At 44.1% G+C, this 23,192-nt stretch overlaps 1 protein-coding gene across 1 annotated transcript in view; it reads left to right on the forward strand.

Moving 5' to 3' along the window:
- The window catches only part of St6galnac3 (ST6 N-acetylgalactosaminide alpha-2,6-sialyltransferase 3), a 527,866-nt gene that overhangs the window by 309,004 nt on the left and 195,670 nt on the right, over window positions 1-23,192 (forward strand). Inside the window, exon 3 of the mRNA XM_052178870.1 lies at window positions 4,143-4,552. Coding sequence (XP_052034830.1) covers window positions 4,143-4,552 — 410 coding nt within the window. The remainder of the gene's footprint in view (window positions 1-4,142; window positions 4,553-23,192) is intronic.

Genomic DNA, 23,192 nt, shown 5'->3' on the forward strand with positions numbered 1-23,192 from the left:
TGATCCCCAATCACTCTCTTGAGTCTTCATTTAAGAGTTTTCATTTTTCTACATACAGACAGTTAGACCAGCACCATTTATTGAAGATGCTTTCTTTTTTCCATTGTATATTTTTGTCATCTTTGTCAAAGATCAAGTGTCCATAAGTGTGTGGTTTTATTTCTGGGTTTTCAATTCTATTCCATTGATCAGCATCTCTCTCTGTCTCTGCACCAATACCATGCAGTGTTTATCCTTGTTGCTCTGTAGGAAAGCCTGAGGTCAGGGATGGTGATTCCCCCAGCCATTCTTTATTGTTAAGAATTGTTTTTGCTATTCTGGGTTTTTTGCCTTTTCAGATGAGTTTGAGAATTGCTCTTTCCATGTATATGAAGAATTGTGTTGAGATTTTGATGGGGATTGCATTGAATCTATAGATCAATTTTGATAGGATGAAAAAAATCAGGTACAAGACCCCATAGAACCAGAGATTCACTTGGTTGAGTCGCCATGAGAGTGCTGAGCACTGAGTCACTGCTCATGTGGGTGCTGAGCACTGAGTCACTGCTCATGTGGGTGCTGAGCACTGAGTCACTGCTCATGTGGGTGCTGAGCACTGAGTCACTGCTCATATGGGTGCTGAACACCAAGTCACTGCTCTATGCAAGGGCAAGAAGCACTTGGATTCTCTTCAACCCTGATTGTAATGCTTTAAGGTATCTCACAAATGGACTTGTGTATGTCCAACAGGTCATGTTTTTTCTAATTCTTAGTTGTGACAACTTACACAGATGCCTTTGCCAGTTGTATGCATGCCACAGGAGTAAGTAGAGACCAAAGGGAACAAGTTTATCAAACACCATAACTGTTGGCTCCACAATACTCCAGGATGTACAAAGGTGTCCACCAAAGCGCTTTTAAATAGTAGAAAAGAAGTCAGGCTGTCCAGAGTAGGCAAGTAGATACGTTATGGCATATTTATGTAGCTGAGAAATGAGCAGGTACTAAAACCATCTCCAAGGATTGTTTACTGATATGGGGAAGACCAACATGAAAATGAAAGAAAACCAAAGATGCCTAATTTTGTAATTGTGTAATTGTGTAAATCTAATTTTTCAGCCTTCCTACCACAGCCTACATAGAGAAAGGACAATGTGGTGAAATATTTGCGATCATTTTTGAGTGCTAGAAATGTGAATAACTTTAACTCTAGTCTTTTTTAATTTTTCAAGGTCTTCATAGCGAACCCGTACTACTTCAAAAATCGATGCAGGACAGCCATGTAAAGCAGTTTGAGTAGATTTGTTAAGAGACATACTGTAGTGGTCTTTATTTCAGGTATCCACCCCAGGCCTACCCTGGAAACAGACTCTTGGTTTCCCTCCTAGAATTCCTAGAAACCTTTCTTTCATCCTAGCTCAGAGCTGCGCTAGTCTCTGGAGGCTGTGGCGGAAGCTTGACGTAACTCTTGACTGTCTCCCCTCACCCCTGCTTTTCACACGTTCAGTACCTGGACCAGCCCAGAATATACCCAGAAGCTTGTAGCCTTCTCTGCTTACCCAGACCATTTCTTGTCTTCCGATCACCCTCTCCTCTCTGTGATAGCAATTGCTTGCTCTCCCTGTTTCAACCTTCTTCTCTTATGGTTCGACTTCCCATGTAACAGCCAACGTTGTTAAGACACAGTTCAAGTCATCCATTTCTCTTTTGTCAAAGCTCTCCACTGCACAGGAAACCAGAGGACCCAAGCGATGCACAGCTGCCTCCTTTCTGCACCCGGTACCTACTTGCTGTCTGCATGGGCTCTGCTGAGTTCTTCTTTCTTCCTTGACATCTTTTGCCTCAAAGGATAGGCTTGGCTTTGCCATCTGCACTGGAGTTGGCGTTGATGTTGTCTTTGAGTCATGTTCATCCAGTAACCCTTCATGGCCAATGAATTTACCTCACCCACAGTAGTGCTTTTCTGACATTTGTTGCTCCCAGTGCACACACAGATGCACTCACATGCACACACAGACACACTGTCATGTATGTGTGCACCTCTGAAGTTTCCATATTGTATAAATTTCTCTTTTGTGAACTGATCACCTTCTAATGTATTGTGCAGGATGCTGATGTATTTATTGTATGCATGTACAGAAGTATAACTTAAATGTGCACTGCATTCCATCAGGAATTCTTGTGTATGATTTATTACCTCAGTTGTAATTCTTGGAACTGTACCTGCCATGTGGTAGGCATCCAGAAACTTCTGGGCAAGCGTCATCAACAGGAAAGGTGACCAGTTGCAACTGTGTGGTGATTTTCCAAGTGGCTTTTCTGAGTTGCTTTACCTGTCATTTGTTTTTCTGACCTTGATTGCCACAGCTAGACTGAGCCTCCTGATTAGCTGACCTTTCCTCTTGATTGCATTTTTCTTTCCACCTAAATCAACAGTTCTAAACTAAATGGGAAAGTCTAATTTTTCCTAGTATTTAGATCAATTTTCAGACTGTTTTTAAAAAAGTTACTTCTTGGAGAGTGTCATGTGTATTTTGACTATATTTACCCTCATCCCCAACTGTTCTTAGGTTCACTTCTCTTCCCTATCCATCCCTAGCAATAGAGTGATGAACAGTTCTTAGTTGCTGGGGAGGGAGAGACAGTTTTCTCTTAAGAGTGTAGCCTGGTAAGTCAAGTGGAAGACCATACATCTGAGAATATTTGGGTACCACAAATTGGTCTCTAAGGATTTAAAAAAATAAATAAAGGGATATAAAGTGTTCAGACCCTTAGTTGATTATTTAAAACCATATCTTTTATTTTCTACTTTAACAAATTGAGCTGCTAATATACACCTGTTGAAGTCAGAGGCAAGGCATTATCTTACAGGAGTTCCCTGTCTTGATGGCAGATAGGACGGGGTAGAGATGGGGCAGGACACTGTATGAGAGGAGCTGTTCTCCAGGAGGCACAAAATACATTTGGTTCAAGCTCAGGACCAGAAACATGAAGTCTTATGGTGGATGAGAAGGATGCTTATCGCCAAAGTGTTTCTTTCTCTATTTTGAAGATGGAGTAATGTCTTCCTGTGGGGGAAAAATAGCAAAAGTGATGTGTGTGGTTATTTTAGAAGCCAGGGAAACAGGATAATGCTAATAGCAGTGAGCCCTTAGTGTGAGTTAGAAGATTGCTGTTTAGTGGACTAACAGATGGCTTAGAGGTCTAGAACGTGCACTGCTCTTGCAGGGGCCTTAGCCTCACCAGTGCCCACATCAGGTGTGTTATCACAGCTTATAACCACTGAGGGATGGGATCTTGTCCCTTCTCTTGGTCTCCGGAGGCATTTGCATGAACATACACATAGGGAGATATACACATGTACATAAATAATACATACATATTGATAAATAAATCTAAAATAAAGGAGCTTTAGACTTAGAAGATATAGGCTTTGAAGTTCTAATTCATAGGATCCAGATTTCCAAGATGTGGGCTTGGCTTGACCACTGGAACTGGTATTAACTACCTGCCCTGGACATCAGTGTCTTGCTTCCAAGTCTTTGTTAGTTCCATGCAGAGGTATTCAGTCTCTAATGACTGTATGCCTGTCTCCCTGTGTTCTCAAGAGAGGCCTTACCTGTCCCTGTAAAACCAACATAAGCCCAGAGGCATATTAATAGGATGACTTGGGATTTTTAAACAGCGTAAGACTTCAGCTGTCTTAAGTGGGTCTTGGCTGTTTCTTCTTTACATCATTATCAGATGCCACCTTCCCATGAATCTATACTACCAAAGTTCAAAATGCATACCTTGGTATGTACCACTGGAGTTTCTTTTATAGCCACCAACCTTATCCTAGAAATCAATAGCTTCATAGTTTCTTATGTCACAGGAAATTATGGGTATAAATGTATAAAACTCATCATTTAGAGAGAAAAGGAATGACTGTTGCTTCACATAATTTTAAACTAACATAGGGATACAGAAAGTCAAATCATCTTTTCAACAGGATATATTTACTTTTTGAATAAAAGCACAGGTCCAATAAGGCTACAACTGTAGCAGAGACTGTAGGATAGAGATGTGTCAGAGATAATGTTATACTCAGTAATTGTACAGTAGTGACTTTTGATTCCTCAAGAACTCATGTGATCACACTCTTCATTTTTTCTCTTTTTCAGCCTTTGCAACTGAACTGTAACCATTGTGCTGTTGTGTCAAATTCAGGCCAGATGGTTGGGCAGAAGGTGGGGGAAGAGATAGACCACGCATCCTGCATCTGGAGAATGAACAATGCCCCCACCAAGGGTTTTGAGGAAGATGTCGGCTACATGACAATGGTCCGCGTTGTGTCACATACCAGTGTCCCTCTCTTGCTGAAAAATCCCGACTATTTTTTCAAGGAAGCAAGCACAACCATTTACGTCATCTGGGGCCCTTTCCGCAACATGAGGAAGGATGGTAATGGCATTGTGTACAACATGTTAAAGAAGACAGTCGATGCCTATCCGAATGCGCAGATCTATGTGACCACAGAGCAGCAGATGACTCACTGTGATAGAGTGTTTAAGGATGAGACTGGGAAGGACAGGTGAGTCCCCTGAAACAGACTGATCAACTTTTACTGTCTTTTATGTGCATCTTAGCTGAGTCCTTCTGCTGGCCATCAAGTGAACAGAGCTGTTGTTTAAACAGACCACTCAGTGTTTCTGATCATTATAATTACGTCTTGGGCCAACATGGAGGTCGCATTAGTTCTGCCTACACTGCCTTCGTTCTCTCCATTTTAATAGGTTTGAGACTCTGAGAAATGGTGGAGAGCTCTCCAGGATGTCTTTAGATCTCTTCCTATGTAGCTCAGTCTGTTATTGATTAAATTGGATTTTTGGCTTGAAGAAGTCTTTACTACAGAAATACTCAGGAATTTCAGGATTTTAATACACCAAAATTGTGGCTCCTCCTCCCTTCTGAGACCAGAGATAGAACGGACTTTTGCCCTTCTAATGATTGCACAGCTTCTTACATACCCTGTGTTCTTGAATGTTGCACATTAGTATCCAATACACTAAACAGAATACTGTATTGAACTTATGCATCACTGGGACTGGAGAGATGGCTTGATGGTTAAGAGCACTGACTACTCTTCCAGAGGTTTTGAGTTCAAATCCCAGCAACCACATGGTGGTTCACAACCATTTATAATGGGATCAGATCCTCTTCTGGTGTGTCTGAAGACAGCAACAGTGCCTTCACATACATAAAATAAATAAATAAATCTTTTTTTAAAAAGGAAATTATATACTATTTAAAAACCATCAGGATTAGGATTCTTAAAGAGACATGCAGTATAAATACCCTTCTCTCATTTATCCAAAACCCAAACTACCTTCGTGTGTTGTGTGTGCTTTTCTGTCTCAGACCCTATCCCCACCCTCTTTGCTTGAACCTTTCTCTCATCCCTCCTTTCCCCCACCCTCCTCTTCCTCTTCTAGCTCCTTCATCGCCAACCCTCTCAAGCAGCTCTAGCATCTGCTGGTTTTTCTGTCTCTTTATAAAGACAGCCAATACAAGCGAGGGAAGCAAAATGACAGACCGATCAATCTTGGCTGATGTTCCATGCTAATAAAGAATTGCTGAAGAAGATCAGGAAACCTGTGCCTGGAGTTTTAAATTATATGCGAATTTTGCTTATTTGTGCAATACCATGAATACTTTGAGCTCCAGTGTAATTGCAGTACTAACACTCTGATTTCCTTAATATGCATGCCTGTCTTTTACTACTCAATATTACTGAATAAGAAGTTGTAACTATTGGGCATGTGTTTGTGGGAGTTGAGTTTTGCTGTCTCCAGGAGTAATTTCAGTGCTTATTGTGAGTTACCAGTCTTGGCGGGGAGGATTTTGTGGTCTGTTTTTCTAGCTCCCAATCCTGAACTTGCAGCCAAAAGAGTGCCTTTTTAACTTTGTTAATAAATAGCATAATTCTCTCTCTCCCTCTCTCCCCCTCTTTTTCTCCTTCCCCCTCTCCCTTCTCTCTGTCTCTCTGTCTCTCTGTCTTCTCTCTCAGGTGGACCAATGGGCCTATTGATAATGTGGGCTGATTTACACTTAGCATTTTCTACTTCTGAGCCTTAAAATACAACTTCATCTGAAATGCAAAACAGAGCAATATTATATGCCTATACCAGCCCCTCTTCTGCAAGAAGAACCTCAAAGGTTAGATCTAAATCAGTGTGGCATCAGGCAATTCAAATAGCCGGGCAACGGAGATAGGCAGATCTGGCGTTTGCAGGAACAACACTGATGTGCAGCACCACCCCGTACAAACGTGACCATTCTCCAGGGGCACCTGAAACTCTGCTCTCTCCCTAGCCCCGAGCAATGCAATTAATTAGATGTATTTGGTTTTTCATTACAGCTATCCCTTAGGGTGTCCCTCAGTTACAACGCCTCGCCTGGGGATCCTCTGGGGGTATCAGAGAAGAACTTACTGTGCCATTTGACCGTGGAGCTCATGCATGCTGGCCTTTGCTCTGAGCTTTCAGAGGCACCGTGACAGATGTGAGGTTGTAGAACAATTAGCGTGTAGCGTCCGGAGGTATTTTCTGCATCTATGATGAGAAAAGATGCTTATTGCTGTCTTGGCAAAATTAATTTGCAGATATCTATCAACGAGGTTACCAAAGCTAAGTTTCTTTTAAAGGTCAAATGATTTTATGGTACATTTTTCTTTATTTCTCTTTTCTTTTTCTTTTTCCTTGTCTACTTAGTGTCATTTCCCTAGCTATCACAGACAGGGGAATTAAAGTGCACAGGTTCTTCGGGGCTCTGTAGAGGGGTTGACAGGTAGAAGCAGGCTGCTCAGGTTGCTGTTGGCCAGAATGACCTCAAAGGCTTCCATCTCCATGAGGACTTAAATCTAGCCTTGCTTGTACTGAGTATAATGATTTTAGTCGTTCTCTAGCACACAATGACAAATCTCAGGCAATATCTCTGAGTATGTGGATATATATTATACACATGTACACAGTTGGAAACCAAAGGTGTAGACTCTGGTTACTGACTGTATGAGACACGGTCTTTTACTGAGCCAGAGCTGACCATTTGAACTAAGCTGACTGAGCAGTGGCCCACAGGAATCAGTTCTGGCAAGCTTTTACATGTATTTCGGGGGTTTCAACTAAAGATTGGGTCTGCAGTAATGGTTCTTAAACAAAGCCAAATTCACAGCCTCAACAATATCTTTTAAAAACTTGCTATATAAAAGAAAAATGTCAAACTAGCAGAGACTGGTAGTATCTTCATCTCTGCAGAGCCAGCCCGTCACCTGGCTGAGGAATTACTAACTCGTGTCTCGCCTTAGTTCAGCCCACACACTTTCTCCTTCTCCAGGCAGTATTTTAAATCAAACCTTACACCTCATTGCTGTGTTCCATCTTTAAATAATGCTGCACATTTTAAAAGACAAAAGACAAGCCCATGTCGTACATGGGAATGCAAACATGCCCTTTATAGCATTATGTGTTTTTTTGGTATGCAGTGGTCAACAGTTGTCCTGTACATATGATTTAAGTATTAGCATATGGTTCATGTATGATAATTGCATGGTGCATTTCCAGTGTGTGTATTTACAGATAAAACCATTTTCCTACACCACTTTTCACTGAGGAAACCTAGCCACGTGGGTGTTTTACCATCTAGTTAGTTTTATTAACTTCACCTCATGTTATTTCTTCTTTATATGCATTAAGAATGCCTAGATTCAGATCCAAATAGTATTTATTCCTTTGCCAAGAGCATCATGTGATACTTGTAAAGGAAGTATACCTTACAGGTTTCTCTTTTTATGGTAGAAACCACTAATGGTAACTGTCTAGAGTCAAGAGCTTATTAGGGTTACAAAACGGTGGTGTTTTACCTTCTCTTTTTTATATAGAGAAAGTTGGCCTCATTTGGTTACCAGGAGATAGAAGCCAGCTCCAGCCCATGACTGACGGCTTCTGAAGCATCAGTTCCTTGGCATCCTCCGAACTGACTTGCATGTTCATAACTTCTCATATTTATATGCTGACTAACAGTCAAGTGTGTCTGTATTTTAGTAATTCAGTTTATTTTAAAGCATAACTTATGCTCCGAATGTCTTATTTTAGCCTTTGGGAACTTCTTCATATTGGCTTAGCATGCTTTTGGTGCTCAATAGAGGCCATGAATAGTTTTCCACTTTCCTAGTATTGTTGAGTCTTCTGCTCTTCTCCACACATACCTTTCTGCCTGTATTCAGACATTCGCCAAAGAGCCTTGATTCTGCTGGTTGCTAAAAGAACGTAACCACGGCACCATGGCATCCATTATGGTAAGGCTGGGTTTTCGTTCTTGGCCTTTCGAGTAGGGCTGAGCTAGACTATACCAATATATGCTGTGTGTGTTATTTATAAATAAGATCATCATGACGTTCACATGCACTCTTTCCACTCTAACTCAGGCCTACCAGGCTTTTATTTTAACATATATGTCTTAAAGTGTCTTATAGCCATGTCTTCTGTCTGGCAGGCTGCCAGTCAAAGGCCCTATTCCCTCTACAATGCACAGTAAACTTCAAGTAATGGTGAATCAGCTATGTGATCATTGCCATCCTGTTAGGGGAACTGTGCATCACAGATGTTTAAATGTCAGGCATGGGTGCTAAATGTATAAGGCTGCATTCACTTGATGTGTACTGGGATGCGTCCCCCAAAGATTGTAATGTTTTCCTCAAGTAACTAGGAGTGGGTGCTATACCCTGCACACATAGGCACACACACAATGGACTTGGGAACCAGACTTCCATTTAAGTCTACTTTGGTTGTAATGCTGTTTCAGTCTGGCCACTCTTACTGTCAGAATTCATCAGCAAGTATCGTTTTTGTCTTATATATGTTTGATGGCAATCAAGCTTATGACCTTTGACATGCCAGGCAAACACTGTACCACTGACACAACACCCCCAATTCCTCAGATTCTAATGGAGAAATCACGTCACTATCGATTCATAGGCCTAAAATGTTGATGTCACTGTTATTTAAGATGATATTTTTTAACATAGAAACATTATTAAGTTCAGTTTCTTGAAGGAATATACTTCTCAGTTTCTTTTCTTCAGTCAACAAATTTCTGTTTGAGAAACACAGCCTTGGGCTGGTGAGATAGCTCAGTGGATAAAGGTGTTTACCTCCAAACCAAAGACCAGAGTTTGATCTCTGGGACCCAATATGTAGACAGAGAGAACTGATTCTTGACAGTTGTGCCCTGACCTCCCCACACTCTCTGTGGTGCATGCGTGGGCATGAACTGCCACCGTCACCTCCCCCTGTCAGATAAATAAATGTTAGCTAGGTATATTTTCATTTTCCCAGAGGTTTCCTCTTTCTTGTGAGACTCCTTACTGAGGAAATGTGCTGTGGGGGAAACATTGCTCAAATGCTCTCATTTCTTGGAACAGTGCTAGACTAACCCTTAGGTATATTGAGAGACTTTTTCAAACCTAAAAGAATTAATTTGTTCTTGTATTAGTTACTGCCTAAAACTCCTAGGCTTGTCTGTCAGTGCAGCCCTGTGAGGGAACCCGGGAGCAATGGAGAGAACTCTCTTTTTCTGTATGAAGGAGACAGCTCTCTCTACAATCCTCTTATCATCAGACAGTAGCCACCTTTATAGTTGTTCTTACTGAATGCAGTTCTGGTAAACAAGAATTATGAATTCCGCAGACCTTCCTTGCCTCCCAGAAACCTTTGGAGTGAAAGGTTTTTATATTCAAAACATTCTGATGAAAACGTCTCTTTGCTTGCTCTTTGAATGATTGGTATGCATAGGTGACAGTAGCATTTGCTATGTGACAGTAGCAAACGTGGCTGCCAGCGATTAGTCTAATACATCTTAAGATGGACTCCCCCTGAGGTGCTCCGCCTGAGGTGCTCTCCCTGAGGTGCTCTCCCTGAGGTGCTCTCCCTGAGGTGCTCCTGTGCTGACAGACGGTGGCACACGGTGCCTCTCTCCAGGACGATGAGAGTCTGTGTGTGGCATGCATAGACACAGGGGGAATACTAAGTTCCCAGAAGGCCGCAGGCACACCACGAGCGCTGTGCACTCTGGCAGGTGGGCAATTGCAGCCTGCTTCCCACTTCAGAAACGTGTCGTCGGCAGATGTAGGCGCATTATTTAATTAACTAATAATTGAGAAAGCTATAGTCACTATTAAAAGAGCAAAGCTAATTCTAGGCTGATAAAGGGCTCTTAGCTGCCCTACATAGGGCGTAATTAGCTGGCAGCGGTGTGGCTCCGCCTTCAGGGATGGGCGAAATTATGAAAGTTAGCAGTGAATGGAATGGTGTTTCGTGATGTTCCTGCCTCGGGTGAAGAGGGTGAGGAGAGAGAGTCATGGTATAAGGGTCATTTAGGAAGCAGAGGACGTGACTGCCGCTGCCAGGAAAGACACAGAGCGTGGGACATTGATTTGTACGTATCAAGTTCTCTGCTTACTCCTTTCTACCAGAGAACTCCATCATCAGCCCTTGTCTCCAGGAGAGAAAGAGAAGCCAGAGATGTGCCATCCCTCATTGTCACCCATAGGTGACAGTCGCTTGTTTAGCCAGGGTCTTAAAGTCAGCATGGGGTTTACTCTCTCTACTGGGTCATTTTGAAAGTTTCTTCTATTTGGTCTAGGGATTAAATTGGCTCACACCCTGTGGGTTTGCAGACTCGTGGTAGTTTCTAGGTTGAGGGGTTTTATGCCTCCGCTGAGTACCTGGGGTCCCTGTGAGCTCCCCCCACCACTGCACAAAGCAAACAGCTTCAGAGAACACAGCGTAGGAAGGAGAAACCAAAGTGTACAAGCTCCTTAATCAGTCAGAGCTACCGAAGTGTCATCCTCGTGCGCTGGCCCCAGAGACAGAGTGGCCTAGCTGTCCTAACTCTCGGGAACTAGCTCCGAGCCCCAGAAAAGCCTGGACCAAGAGAAACTCGAAAAGTGGAGCAAGGCTTGGAGGGAGCAGGCGGTATTGAAAACGGTGTTTCCTCTTTTGTTCTTTTGAAGACTCTCACGGAAAATATACCGAAGCACCTTTTCCTCTGTAAGTGGAATTAATGGCCCTTCTCCAACTGATTTATTTGGCAGGAACACTGAGTTCAGAGAACTGTTGTGGGCAGTCCTATTGGACTCCTAAGTCACAAAAGTATAATAAGGTGTCCAAGACTGTGGCTTCTTGCTAACAAGCATCCAGGCACAGGGAACTCCCATCTTCCCATTGTTAAGTGGCCTGTAGAGGTACCTCTGTAATGTGCAGATCCTGGAAAGTAAAAATCCTATGAGAAGACAACATCTCTTAATAACAGCAGCATAGGATGGATGTTTACGATGTCCCGACTTCTGAGTATTTAACACACACATACACACACACACACACACACACACACACACTTGTACACACACATGATGGGAGGGAGGGAGAGGGAGGAGAGAAAGAGAGGCTGACAGAGTTGAATAGAGAGATTATGCTATGCAGAAAGTTCCAGTAGACAGTTGCACTGAATATCCCTCTCCACGTAACTGCTCTGAACACTGCATAGGCAGTCCAGTCCTGCTCTAACCGGTACTGTCTGCTTTGGGTTTTGTCTCACACCCAACTCCCCACTTCTGTTATTTGGATTTCTTCTGGCCATACATTTATTTATTTACTTGGACTCATTTTCTCTCATCAAGACAGGGTCACCACTGAGGGAGTTAAGATTTGTGAGCCCAAAGCAGCCTCTTTCTCTGCGTTCTTTTAAAAAATAGAGTTGAGGGCTGAAGAGATAGCTCAGTAGTTAGGACCAGGTGCCTCTCTTGCAGAGACTGGAGTTCAGTTCCCAGCACTCACTTCAGACAGCTCTCCACCCTGTGATGTCTGCTTCTGGGGGATCTGATGCCTCGGACTGCCACAGTCACCTGTCTCCTGTGCATGTGACTCCATACATGCACACATAATTTAAAGTAAAACCAACCTTTAAAAAATGAGCAAAGTCTGGGTTTTTATGTTTCTTTTGTTTTTATTTATTTATTTATTTATTTGCACTTAATCTTGTTAGGTTCATCTGCACTAGAAGAGTTTAACGGCTTAAGCTGTCACTTCAGAGAGCACAGAGTGATGGAGCCTACAGATGGCCTCTGTGGGGTGCTTCCTCCTGGAAACATTTCTTCTTAGGGATAGAAAAGTTTCCATTGGATTAGAGTTTTTGTTGATACAGAGTAGATTGTGTGAATCAGCAGAGCCTGCTCCAGACTTGAGCGCACATCCAGTTGATCACTGATTTGGGCGGTCTGGAGCTGAGCCAGGCTCTAGAGTTGGTATTTTCAAGGAGAGCCCAAGCCAGCTTGGGGTCTCTCATCTGAGGAGGCCACTTTAAAATGTACTGTTTTGATTGTCTTGAAAGAAGGACAGACAATATCTCATTCGAAGATAAAGAATAGCTATTTCCCAAATGACCTTCGTAAGCTGTAGTCAGGTCCCAATTCTGTGACCCTGTCTTACGCAAGAGTGCTTATGTGATGTCCTGTGTCCTTTGTCCATCTTTGTGGGACAGTGTAGTGAAGGCTGGTGCCCATCTCAGTAGTAAAACAGTGTACTCTTCGCCACACGCCATCCAGCTAAGGGACGCACTTCTGCATCATCTCCTCTAGAGCTGTCACTACAGTGTGGTATTTTCTGCCTCCCACACAGGTCACTGCTCCCCCGCCCCGCCTCCCACACAAGTCACTGCTCACCCGCCCCGCCCCCTGCACAGGTCACTACTCACCTGCCCCACCTACCCGCCCCGCCCCCTGCATAGGTTACTGCTCACCCGCCCCACCTCCCACACAAGTCACTGCTCCCCTGCCCTGCCTCCCGCACGGGTGATTACTCATCTGCCCCACCTCCCACACAGGTCACTGCTCACCTGTCCCGCCTCCCACACAAGTCACTGCTCCCCCTCCCCGACATTTCTTATGTGACTGGCCCTTTCATCTAGAAACACATGGGCACAGGCCCTGCTTCATCACTAAGTCAAGTACCACCTTCTTCATGAAGCCTTTTGCAACATGCCCAGATAGAGCGTATTTGCTCTGAAAGCCCATAGCATTTTAGGCTTGTGTTTTTATAGAAACCATCACTTTCTATCACGCCCCATTGCCAGTTAAGTCTAAGCACATCAGGTGCTCCACAAACACCTTGAAAGGGTACTAGCTCTTATATATTTGTTCCTCCAAGCACCATAGACTGCTTGGCTTAATAGTCATCTCCAGAAAATATGTAATGGATGGATAAATGAATATAAATCCCACCCAATATGTTTTTGAGTTCAAAAATCCTTTTGTGCACTAGCGATACAGCTTAGTGGTAGAGAACTTGCCTGGTGTGTTCAAGGCCCCAGGTTCAATGCCTATTACTAAAAAAAAAAAAAAAAAAACAACCTAGACATCCCTTTGTTGTTTATGAAATACTAGTGAATTTCAGAGCAGTTTTATATCATACAGGCAGCTCACAGCAATGTTGAACGGATAAATTGCAGGGCTGGATTCTGATAGAAAAGTCTCCACAGTTCTATTCAGAGAGACCACCTGTGCTGTCTTAGCCAAAGGTTGGAAAATCTGTTACCTTTTCTAGGGTTTTCATGGCTGGGTGCTGGGTTTGTAATAAGTCACTGACAGATCCATTCTTCAAAGGCGGGCTTCTATTTTAGTTTCTCAACAGTGGTAAAGCAGGTTCCAAAAATCTCGCTCACAATTCTCTTAGCTGCCAGTTGCTTCATGAACACACCCACTCAAAGAACCTGAACCCACCAACACTCTTGATCCTCAGGAGGCAAATGTCACAATTGCCCAGAGCAGAAACAAAGGACCCGGAAGCAGAGGACAAAAGCCACTAGCAAAAGCATCTGGGTTTTGTTCTCCAGGTATGCTTCTTAGTTGTCCTAAAACACACACACACACACACATACATACACAAACCCACGCACGCATACACATATACCCACATATACACCCACACATACACACACATGCACACACACTCATGGACACACATATGTATACACACATACACATATGCACAGACACATGCACACATGTGTACACATGCACACATGTGTACACATGCATGCACACACATACATGTACACATACATACACATGTACACACATATATACATGCACACATGTATATACATGCATGCACATACTCACATGTACACATATATACACATGTACACATATACGCATGCACACATACACATGCACACACACATACACACATGCACACACACAGACATAACATTTTCTTCTTTGAAACAATGGAAACACATAATAGTTTCACTATGAGCCTAAAGAAAAGAAAAATGGCAGCTGTATCTTCCAGTCCTCTGCATAAATGATTGATGGGTTTGTGTCTCACACTTGAAGGAAAATTATTAAAAACAGTCTTTTTTTTATACAATTCAGATCTTGCCCCTCTTTGATCAAACTCTGTGATAGCCCTTTGCTTTCACAGTTTAAAAATTAAATTCATATCTTCATACCCCACTTTACTGTTTTTAGTTTTAATGTAGGTGTTTGGGACAAGGCCTACAACTTGCTAGGTAGTGCAAGACTCTGGCAAGCCTTATCTTACCGAGACCTCCTGAGTAAACAGGCGGAGTCTGGAATCAATGCAAAAAGCAAGAGGAATTTTATTTAACCCAACACGTTGGGGTTGCCCTGCACACGGAGAGGGAGAACAACATGTGCAGCCCGTCCAGCGAGCCTTTATACAGTTCTCAAGGCAGCAGCCATTAGGTACAATGTGATTGGCAGAACAGTGTGACTTTTAAACTGACTGGTCTTTAGGGAATGATGTAGGTGGCCAGTGGTTCCAGGAGGTCAAGGGAGCCCCTACCCGCAGGTGGCCTGGTCGGTCCCTCCTCTGTGCTGTGCATTTGGTCTGAGGAATGTAATCAGCCCCTCCCCTCCATTCCAGAGGGGAGGGGTGCCTGTGTTCTTTGTGACCTTTCTCTTTCGGGAGGGGAGGGGTCTGGTGGAATTTTCCAGAGTTTCTGAGCTGACCTCTTCAGTAGCTAGATGTCCTTGAGCTCTTGCTCTCTTGCTTCTGTGTCCTGTGTGGTCTGTAACCCCACACGAGTGTCACCAGTACACCCGGTATATGTGGTACTCAGATCAAGCCCCGGGGCCTCCGTGCATCCCCACAAGTCTTCCCGCAATAGGGCCACATCCTCAGCCACGGCAAGCTTGCCTGATGACTCGCAGTGTTTCTGCTGGGGTCCTGGCCCCTTATTTCCTCACTGAGGTTTGTATGTCCGACTTAACCCCTTGCTCCCTTTGCTTTGTCACCCTAGACACCTGGCATGCTTGGTTTGGGTACCGTAACTCTAGCTCTCTGCCAGGACACTCCTCCTTCCACATAGTGCAGAGCCAGCTCAAAGAGCTGCTCACAACAGCTGAAACAGAACTGTGATCCTCTTCTGTCCCGCGTGTCCGACTCTTTCTTACCTTTTTCCACATTTCCTTCCTTTGCATCATCGCTTTCCAGGTCTACTGTATTCTATGATATGTTTGTTTACTTCCTTTCTTATTTCTTTTGTGTGTTTCTCCTACTGGTACAAAATGTTCCCTAAAGGAAGAGTTCATTGTTTTGTCCACTAACACAGACCAAGGACCTCAAATAATGCAGGTTATACAATAAATGATCAATAATTTTTGGTGGTGAATGACCTAACAATATATAACTAGAAATTTAGGTGATCTTGTAAAACCAGTTTTACAGGGTTTGTCAAGAGCGGCGCGCTCTCAGGGAGAGCCTCGAAGGTCTGTAAAGCAGTGCATTCAGTCCTGCGGAGACTGCGGAGACCGCCAGTTAGGCAATGCTAGCATTGGAGCTGTGTTATTCAAAAGAAACACCGTTTACCTACGGAGCTGCCCTGACTGATTTTCATTCCTTAATATATAATCTTGTAGTTATGTCATTGGCTAGATTGGGTAATTGACTTGATCTGCAGTAAGGATAGCAGCATTCTCTTACATGAGTTGGGAAACCAATGGTTCTAAAGTATGAGTGTAGGTCAGGCTCACCCGAGAGCTGACTGAATACACAGCACTGGGCTCCTGCCAGCTCTACTTGAGATTTCTGGACTATACCTCAACTCAAGGGCTCTGTCTTTCTAGGAAACTACCAGGTAGTGCTGTGTAGATTCTAGGTCCACCCTGAGAGGGTCTTTGCAGAGAAAGTAATATTTAGTTATTTTATGTATAGTTAGCTAAAATTCAGCTGCATGAACCTAAAGTAGTTATATATAGGCCCTTACCATTGGTGTAGTGGTGTATAAATGTCTGGAGCTCTTTTCTCTGATACTGTAATGGTGGAGGGACCTTCAGCTCAGTGCGGATTGCCTATGTAGTGCTGTCACTTCGTCTGTCACTGTCTCAAGCCCGTGCCCCTCTGCGGCCGGGCCAGATGTTGCTCATTAGTGTGTAAGGGTGCGGCACTTTATCACTGTAGACAGAGAGCTGATGATCACTCCGTCCTGGCCCTAGTGAAGCATGAACGTGTGGCTGTGTTTAGTCTACTGTGGTTTTCCAGTTTGGCTCATCAGGGATTTATTTCCCTAACAACATGAGCTTCTCTGGTCCTCTCTGCCCTGCATTTCTTCCCAGTTACGTCCCTTTGGAAGTTCTGTTTATCACCATTTGAACACTGTGCTCAGCACAGCCTTACCTCTGCTGGTGTGTAATTTTTCTGTTGCTTGAATTATCCACACGAGGTGGTTATCTTGGATGTATGCCCATAATTTAAGATGATGAATAACACTTCATTGTCTGATTCATCCAACCAGATGAGTAGCCTGTCATTATGACAGCAAATTCAAGCATTCTTTCCCATGCACTGTGCTTCCCCCATGCAGAAGGTAGAGAAACGAAGCGCAGTCAGCGAACGCTATTTTTAAAGGTTGAAAGTATGAGACACCGACACAAAAATGGACAGCCTCTTCTAGAAAAAACAAGACCATATGAAGTAGAGAACTGCTTAAAATTTAGGATCCGGGGAAAATCTGAATATTAAGTAGGTTTGTACTGGATGCCTCGTGCAAAGGCATGGTTGGGTGTGCAGTGCTTATCCAGTCATGAACAGGCCATTTAGTGGTCCTGGAAAGCTTCTCTCCGTGGTTGTGGGATTTTCTTGGGTTTTATTGATTAGGGCTATGAGAAGATGTAATAGGATTTTCTAGAAAGGTGGATGGTCTGTTAAGGTGGTTCTTTTTGTTTTGTTTGTTTTGTTTTTTTAGTTTTTCAAGACAGGGTTTCTCTATGTAGCCCTGGCTGTCCTGGAACTCACTCTGTAGATCTGTGTGTGTGTGTGTGTGTGGAACCCAGAATCTGCCTACCTCTGCCTCCCAAGTGCTGGGATTAAAGGTGTGTGCCACCACTGCCTGGCTGGTTCGTTTTGATGAGAGTTCCATCAAGTCTTTATGAACTAAGTTGTGCATGCCGTTGCATTGAAATGAGTGCTCTAGTCTAGCTGCTCACTGCAGAGGAGCTCACACAAACTCAGCGGTAACCGTGAATGAGCAAGCCGTAGCTCCCGATTCAAGGTCATCTCCCCAACACATATATCTTACTATGCCTTTTCTTTTTCTCCCTTTTTTCCCTCTATTTTCCTGTTGCTGTGATAAAATCCTTTTGCAAAAGCCACGTATAAGGGAAATGCCTTGGTTTAGCTCATCCTTCAAGTCACACTCAGTCATAGCATCAGTAACGTGAAGCTTCTGGTTACGTTACAGCCACGGTCAGAAGAACGAAAGCAATGACTGTCACATGCTAGAGCTTAGCTTGCTGCCCCGACTTTTATACAGTCCAGAATCCCAGGCGGCGACTGGAGACACCCACAGTATGTGGGTCTCTCTACCTCAGTTAGTGTAGTCAACACCACACACACACACACACACACACACACACACACACACACACACATGCCTGCTTGGAGGCTCATCTCTCAGGTGATAGCAGATTTTGCCAGGTTGACGGTTGACGCCACCTGCAGCCACGGTCTGTATTTCTGTTGTGTTTGGGCTGCAATCAGCTCCACGTAGGAGCGTGTCAGCACCGTCCACCCATGGAGCACTTCTCAGTTGTTTGTGTGCGGCGGAGACTTCGACGGCTTCTCCGCTCTCTTTCCCTTGACCTCCAATGGGACCAACACAATAGCTCAGCATCTCACCCTGACTAGGGGAAGGCATAAAGTACGTGCAGCTCTATCACCTGGGAGCAAGTACAGAAAATAAGAAGAGCAGAAACTGCCGTAAAACTGGCACACCCTGCTTCCTGAGCAGGTGGATGCTTGATGGGCAGAGAGTTTCTGGTGTTTTTGCTGCCAAGCACATTGTGGGTGTTCAATAAATATTAAATAATAAGAAGAATTTCCTAATTACGACGAACATTTTTCTCTATTAAGCAGATGGCGCTCTATAGGAGCAGGCCATTATTTATAAGTGTGACACAAGGTGCTGGCAGTCGTGTGCAAAATGAAGCTCTCGCTTCAGTTGTTGGTTATATGCTATAGCAAAGTTTTGTGTCAAACAGCTTGATCAATATTAGTTACTGTTTTTGATTTAAAATAAACTGTGACTAGAGAGATGGACTTTTTGTGTCCGTGTCTGTAATCCTGCCATTGGAGATGATTAATAGAGGCTTCAGCTGTAAAATCATCCCTTGTAATGTGATATAAAAGGCATCTGAGCAGGCAGCACGGTGTGAGATGCAAGTCTCGTCCTCCCTGCCTTCTATGGGAGTTTTCCTTTCAAGTCCTTGGACTGTCTCTGTGGTTGCTAAGGCTAGATGCACATACCTCTCTGATAGCCTGGTGGCTCAGAGCCATAGCAGAAACCTCACTGGGACGAAGGAGAGCTAATTAGGTGTTCCCAAAATACACATCACTTTATGATTTTGCACATCACCGTGATGAAAATAGCAGTCTAATTCCATCAAGTCATGTAAATTATAGCGAGGGGGAAGATGAGAGGCGGCGATCCCCACTTCTTCGGAGATGTTGTTAACTCGGTTGTCAGCATATTCACATGTCCAGAAATCACAAACCGGAGGCGCAACTTTGTAGTGGAACTGAGGTTTGGTGATCATCCACGGCTTCCATTTCTAAACCGAGCTTCTATAAAGGGTCTATGCAAATGCAAGTATTGAAGAATATGAACCAAACAGTGTCTGTTAGGAGCTGAGGCAGCTGCCTGCCTTCTCATCAGAGATAGAGAGCATCCTGTTTACTAACACACACAGCCTCCCCTCACCCACACACACTCCTACTAAGCGCCCCTACTAAGGAGGGGTGTTCCCTTGGGTTTGAGATAGACAGCTCAGAGAATAGCTTCATTCATGCCTTCTGCAATGGAAGTCTTCCGAGCGCATATTCCCCGGGTGCTAAGTAGGTGTCAGACGCTGTCGAGACGCAGAGAAGCTGCTGATGTTTGAGCCACGGTCTCTGGCTGAGGCTCTGGCATGTGCTGGCAGGTTCTCTGCCTCCGGTTTCACCTCTGTGTTTTTAATATTTATAAATCACACTCATCAGGATGTCAGTAGGTAGGAAATGAAAGTAGATGAGGTACCTCGCCAAGACCAAGAAAATCCCAGTGTGAGTTAAAAAGATGCTGACCCCCAGGACATGCAGCGAGCCGTTCTCAGGGAAAATAAAATTATGTCTTATGCTGAAGTCTAGGCTGTGCCTCGCTGAGAGGTGACCCAGGGGCTAGAGATGGCATCTGAGTACCCTACGGACCTGTTAGGAAATCAAGACCATGTACGTCTCAAGCTTGGAGACTGCCCAGGATATGAGCTCATAAATATGTTAGCCTAAGTAAAGCTTATGATAATGCGCATGAATCGTGTTCCTATTTTGAAAAGCACAGACCCCATAATTCAATACTTCTGGAGCATCTCCAGATAGCTGCAGGATTTTTCTCCTTCATTTATTTCTCTTGGGTCTTGACTCAAATGTCACCTTGTCAGAGAGCCCTTCCCTGACCTGGGCATCAAACTCCCTTTTTCGGATGCCATTTCCTACCGAATAACAAGTTACACTTACTGTGCGAGAGGCTCAGGCAAGCACAGATGGACTCTCGGCGTTCTTTCCGGTCCTTCGAAAGGAACCTAACACACAGCGCCCCTCAGCTGTTGAGGTGAGCGATAGGGCTTTCAGGGATGCTAGCTCATTATCACTAGAAGCAGTGTTAGCCAGGCTCTCTTAGGATTAGATCTCTCATGCTCTGACCTAACCTAGTCCCTGAGATTCTCTGGGCTGAGAGGCATACAGTGCAGTATGCCTTGGTATGACTTTTCTGTAGTGAGCTTTATGCTTTGAAAGGTGTGATCTGTGAGAAACGACATATTCATTAGTTAGCATTTGATTTGTTTCACTGTTTTCCTAAATTTGAGACAAATATAATTGCCATCAGAAATTCTGGTAATTAGGGAACCCATATTGAAGCAACATAGTTCTGTTCAAAAGCCTGGAAAGCAAATGTTTCAGTCAGGTTCTGTATTGGGGTGTGGGGGGGGGCAGGGAACTATTCCTGTTCAGCTTTCTGATATTTCATATATAGCTCAAGAATCCATTATCAAGTCTGGTGGGCGAGGAGAAAGGGAGGTGGAGAGGAAGCTAAAAATGAGTCCAGCACATTTATGTTATAGGCAAGAAAAGCTAAGACCAAAGCAAATGGAGTGACTTGGCCAGGACTCCATGCCTCTCTGTGGGACCTCGCCAGGCTGGTGCGCTGCTGGCTGGCTGTTCTGGCTCCCCAACGCTGACGTGATCACCCATGGCGGTGCTTCTCAGTGTGTTCTGTGGTCCACTGCTTTCCCAAAGAGTCTCAAAGACTAGATAGAACCTGGGGCTCTGCATTTGTCCATTCTGTAGTGTGCCTTATATACCAATTTGAGTATGTTGTTTTGGAAACAGAAAAAAAAAGATTTAAATCAATATTTTCAAATAATTCTAGACCATGCCTTCTGAGCTCTTGGAACAGTGGCTTTCCTCAGGGAGGGACACTGGCCACTTAAAACACTACTTAGACGGGGGTGAGCATGAGGGTGGGGCAGGGGTGGGAGCAGAGGTGGGAGGAGGGGGAGGGGCTCTTCTTAGATTTTTATCACCTTGACCAGCTGGGTCATCTGGGAAGTGGGAACCTCACATAAGGAATGCCTCGATCTGATTGGCCTGTGAGGCATTTATTTAATAGTTGAGAGGGAGGGACCGGGCCTGTTAGGGCGTTGCCGCCTCTCCTCTTGGCCAGTGGTCTTGGATTTTGTAGGAAAGCAGCCTGAGTAGGCTGTGGAGAGTAAGTCATGAGGAGTGTGCCATGGTGGCTTCTGTCTCTGCTCCTGCTGGAGTTCCTACCCTGGCTTTCCTCAGTGACTAACTAGTGTGTGTGTGTGTGTGTGTGTGTGTGTGTGTGTGTGTGCGTGTGTCTGTATGTCTGTGTGTGTGTGCATGTGTGTGTATCTAGTGTGTGTGTGTATGTGTATATGTATGTGTGTGTATGTGTGTATGTATGTGTGTGTGCACGTGCACACACGCGCGCATATGTGCCTGTGTGTGTGTCTGTGTGTGTGCGCTCAGTGTGTCTATCTAGTATGTGTGTATATGTGTGTATATGAGTATGTGTATGGGTTTGTGTATGTGTGTATGTGTGTATGTGTATCCACACACACACCAAATGAACACCTTTTTTTCCCAAATTGCTTTGGATCAAGATAAAGTAAACTGGGGCACTTAGACACAAAGGTACATGAGGTAAGCCATGGAAAACTGGAATTTAAACCTTCCCAGTTTGAATCCCTGGCCCCCAAAACCGTGCAAAGCACATATCGCCTGTGGAGTTTCCCCACCGAAACCTTGTAAAGCACATAGCGCTGTGGCACTCTCAATGAGAAGTGTCTCCAGAGGCTTCTGTGTCTGAACACTCAGTCTCCAGTTAGTTACGCTGTACAGATGCTACCAGGCCTTACAGAGGCCCAGACTTCCTGAAGGAGGTGCTTCCCTGAGGACAGACAGACCCTGAGACTTACACCCCCTTCCTGCTTCCTGCACTCTCTCTGCTTCCTCTATGTGGATGGAAATGTGGTCACCTACTTCCTGCTTCTCTTGCCTTCCGTACCTTCCTGCTGTTAATGGAACTGTAAGCTAAAATAAAGGCTTTCATCGGTAGCTTGTTTTTAGTCATGGTTATTATCAGGACAGTAGAAACAGAGACATAACCCTGTAACCTGTAGCATTTATGGGGGGCGGCCATGGTGGACCTTACAACCGAGGACTGCTGCTGGTAAGTGTCAGGTGTCATCAGGCTGGACCCCAATCCCCCTGTGGCTCCCAGAATGAAAACACTCTTTCCTCAGAGAGCATGGCGGGGCCTGGTGCTTCAGAGGGAGACTGTGCTAGCTGTTTCCCTTTGGATCCTTACCTCAGCGATGAGATCTGGAGTGAGTCTTAGTGGAGATTTGTCCCCTAAGCGAGCTTCTACAGTCACAACCTTCTTTGCCCTCTGTCTACTTTAGTTTCCTGAAGTTGAACCATTGAAATTTTTTTTCCAGAAATGGCTCTGTGGTTTTTAAAAATTTAATTCTCTGCATGATAAAAAAAAATTTAAGACATATTTCAAAGCCCAGGCTATTGAATATTTTATCTGGGAAACTGTCTTAGGAGAAGTTGAGGACTTAAGGCCACAAAAGGAAAAAAAATGAGGGAAAATAGACTGGCAGAAACGGTGTGAGTCAGAATCTCTCACAGAGAACGGTCATCTCTTACTTCTCCTCTGTCTTGCCCCCTCCCCAGGGGCACGGCGGGTACGCCGGCCATTTCCCTGCTTATTCCTTGTCTCTGCAGACTGCCTTGTGACCGTTGTATTGATTCCAAACTGTGGCCCTCATCAGAGTAGGAAATGGGGGCATTAATAACTTGGTCTCTGTGGACAGATCATAATAGGAAGCCTTATAAGTAACTGCCCACTAATGGGAAAATTGAAAATATGCCCTGAATTATAATGGTCATGGTGTAACCATTAAAATTATAATTATGTCACAATGGAAGAACTCATTTTGTATTAGTTTATCTTTGCATAATGTTAATAGCTAATGAAAGAGTGACAATGACATCTCATTAAGCTTAACAACATCTCTGCACTTCTTTAACGCA

This window comes from Apodemus sylvaticus, chromosome 4 (assembly GCF_947179515.1).
Source record: "Apodemus sylvaticus chromosome 4, mApoSyl1.1, whole genome shotgun sequence".
NCBI lineage: Eukaryota > Metazoa > Chordata > Mammalia > Rodentia > Muridae > Apodemus > Apodemus sylvaticus.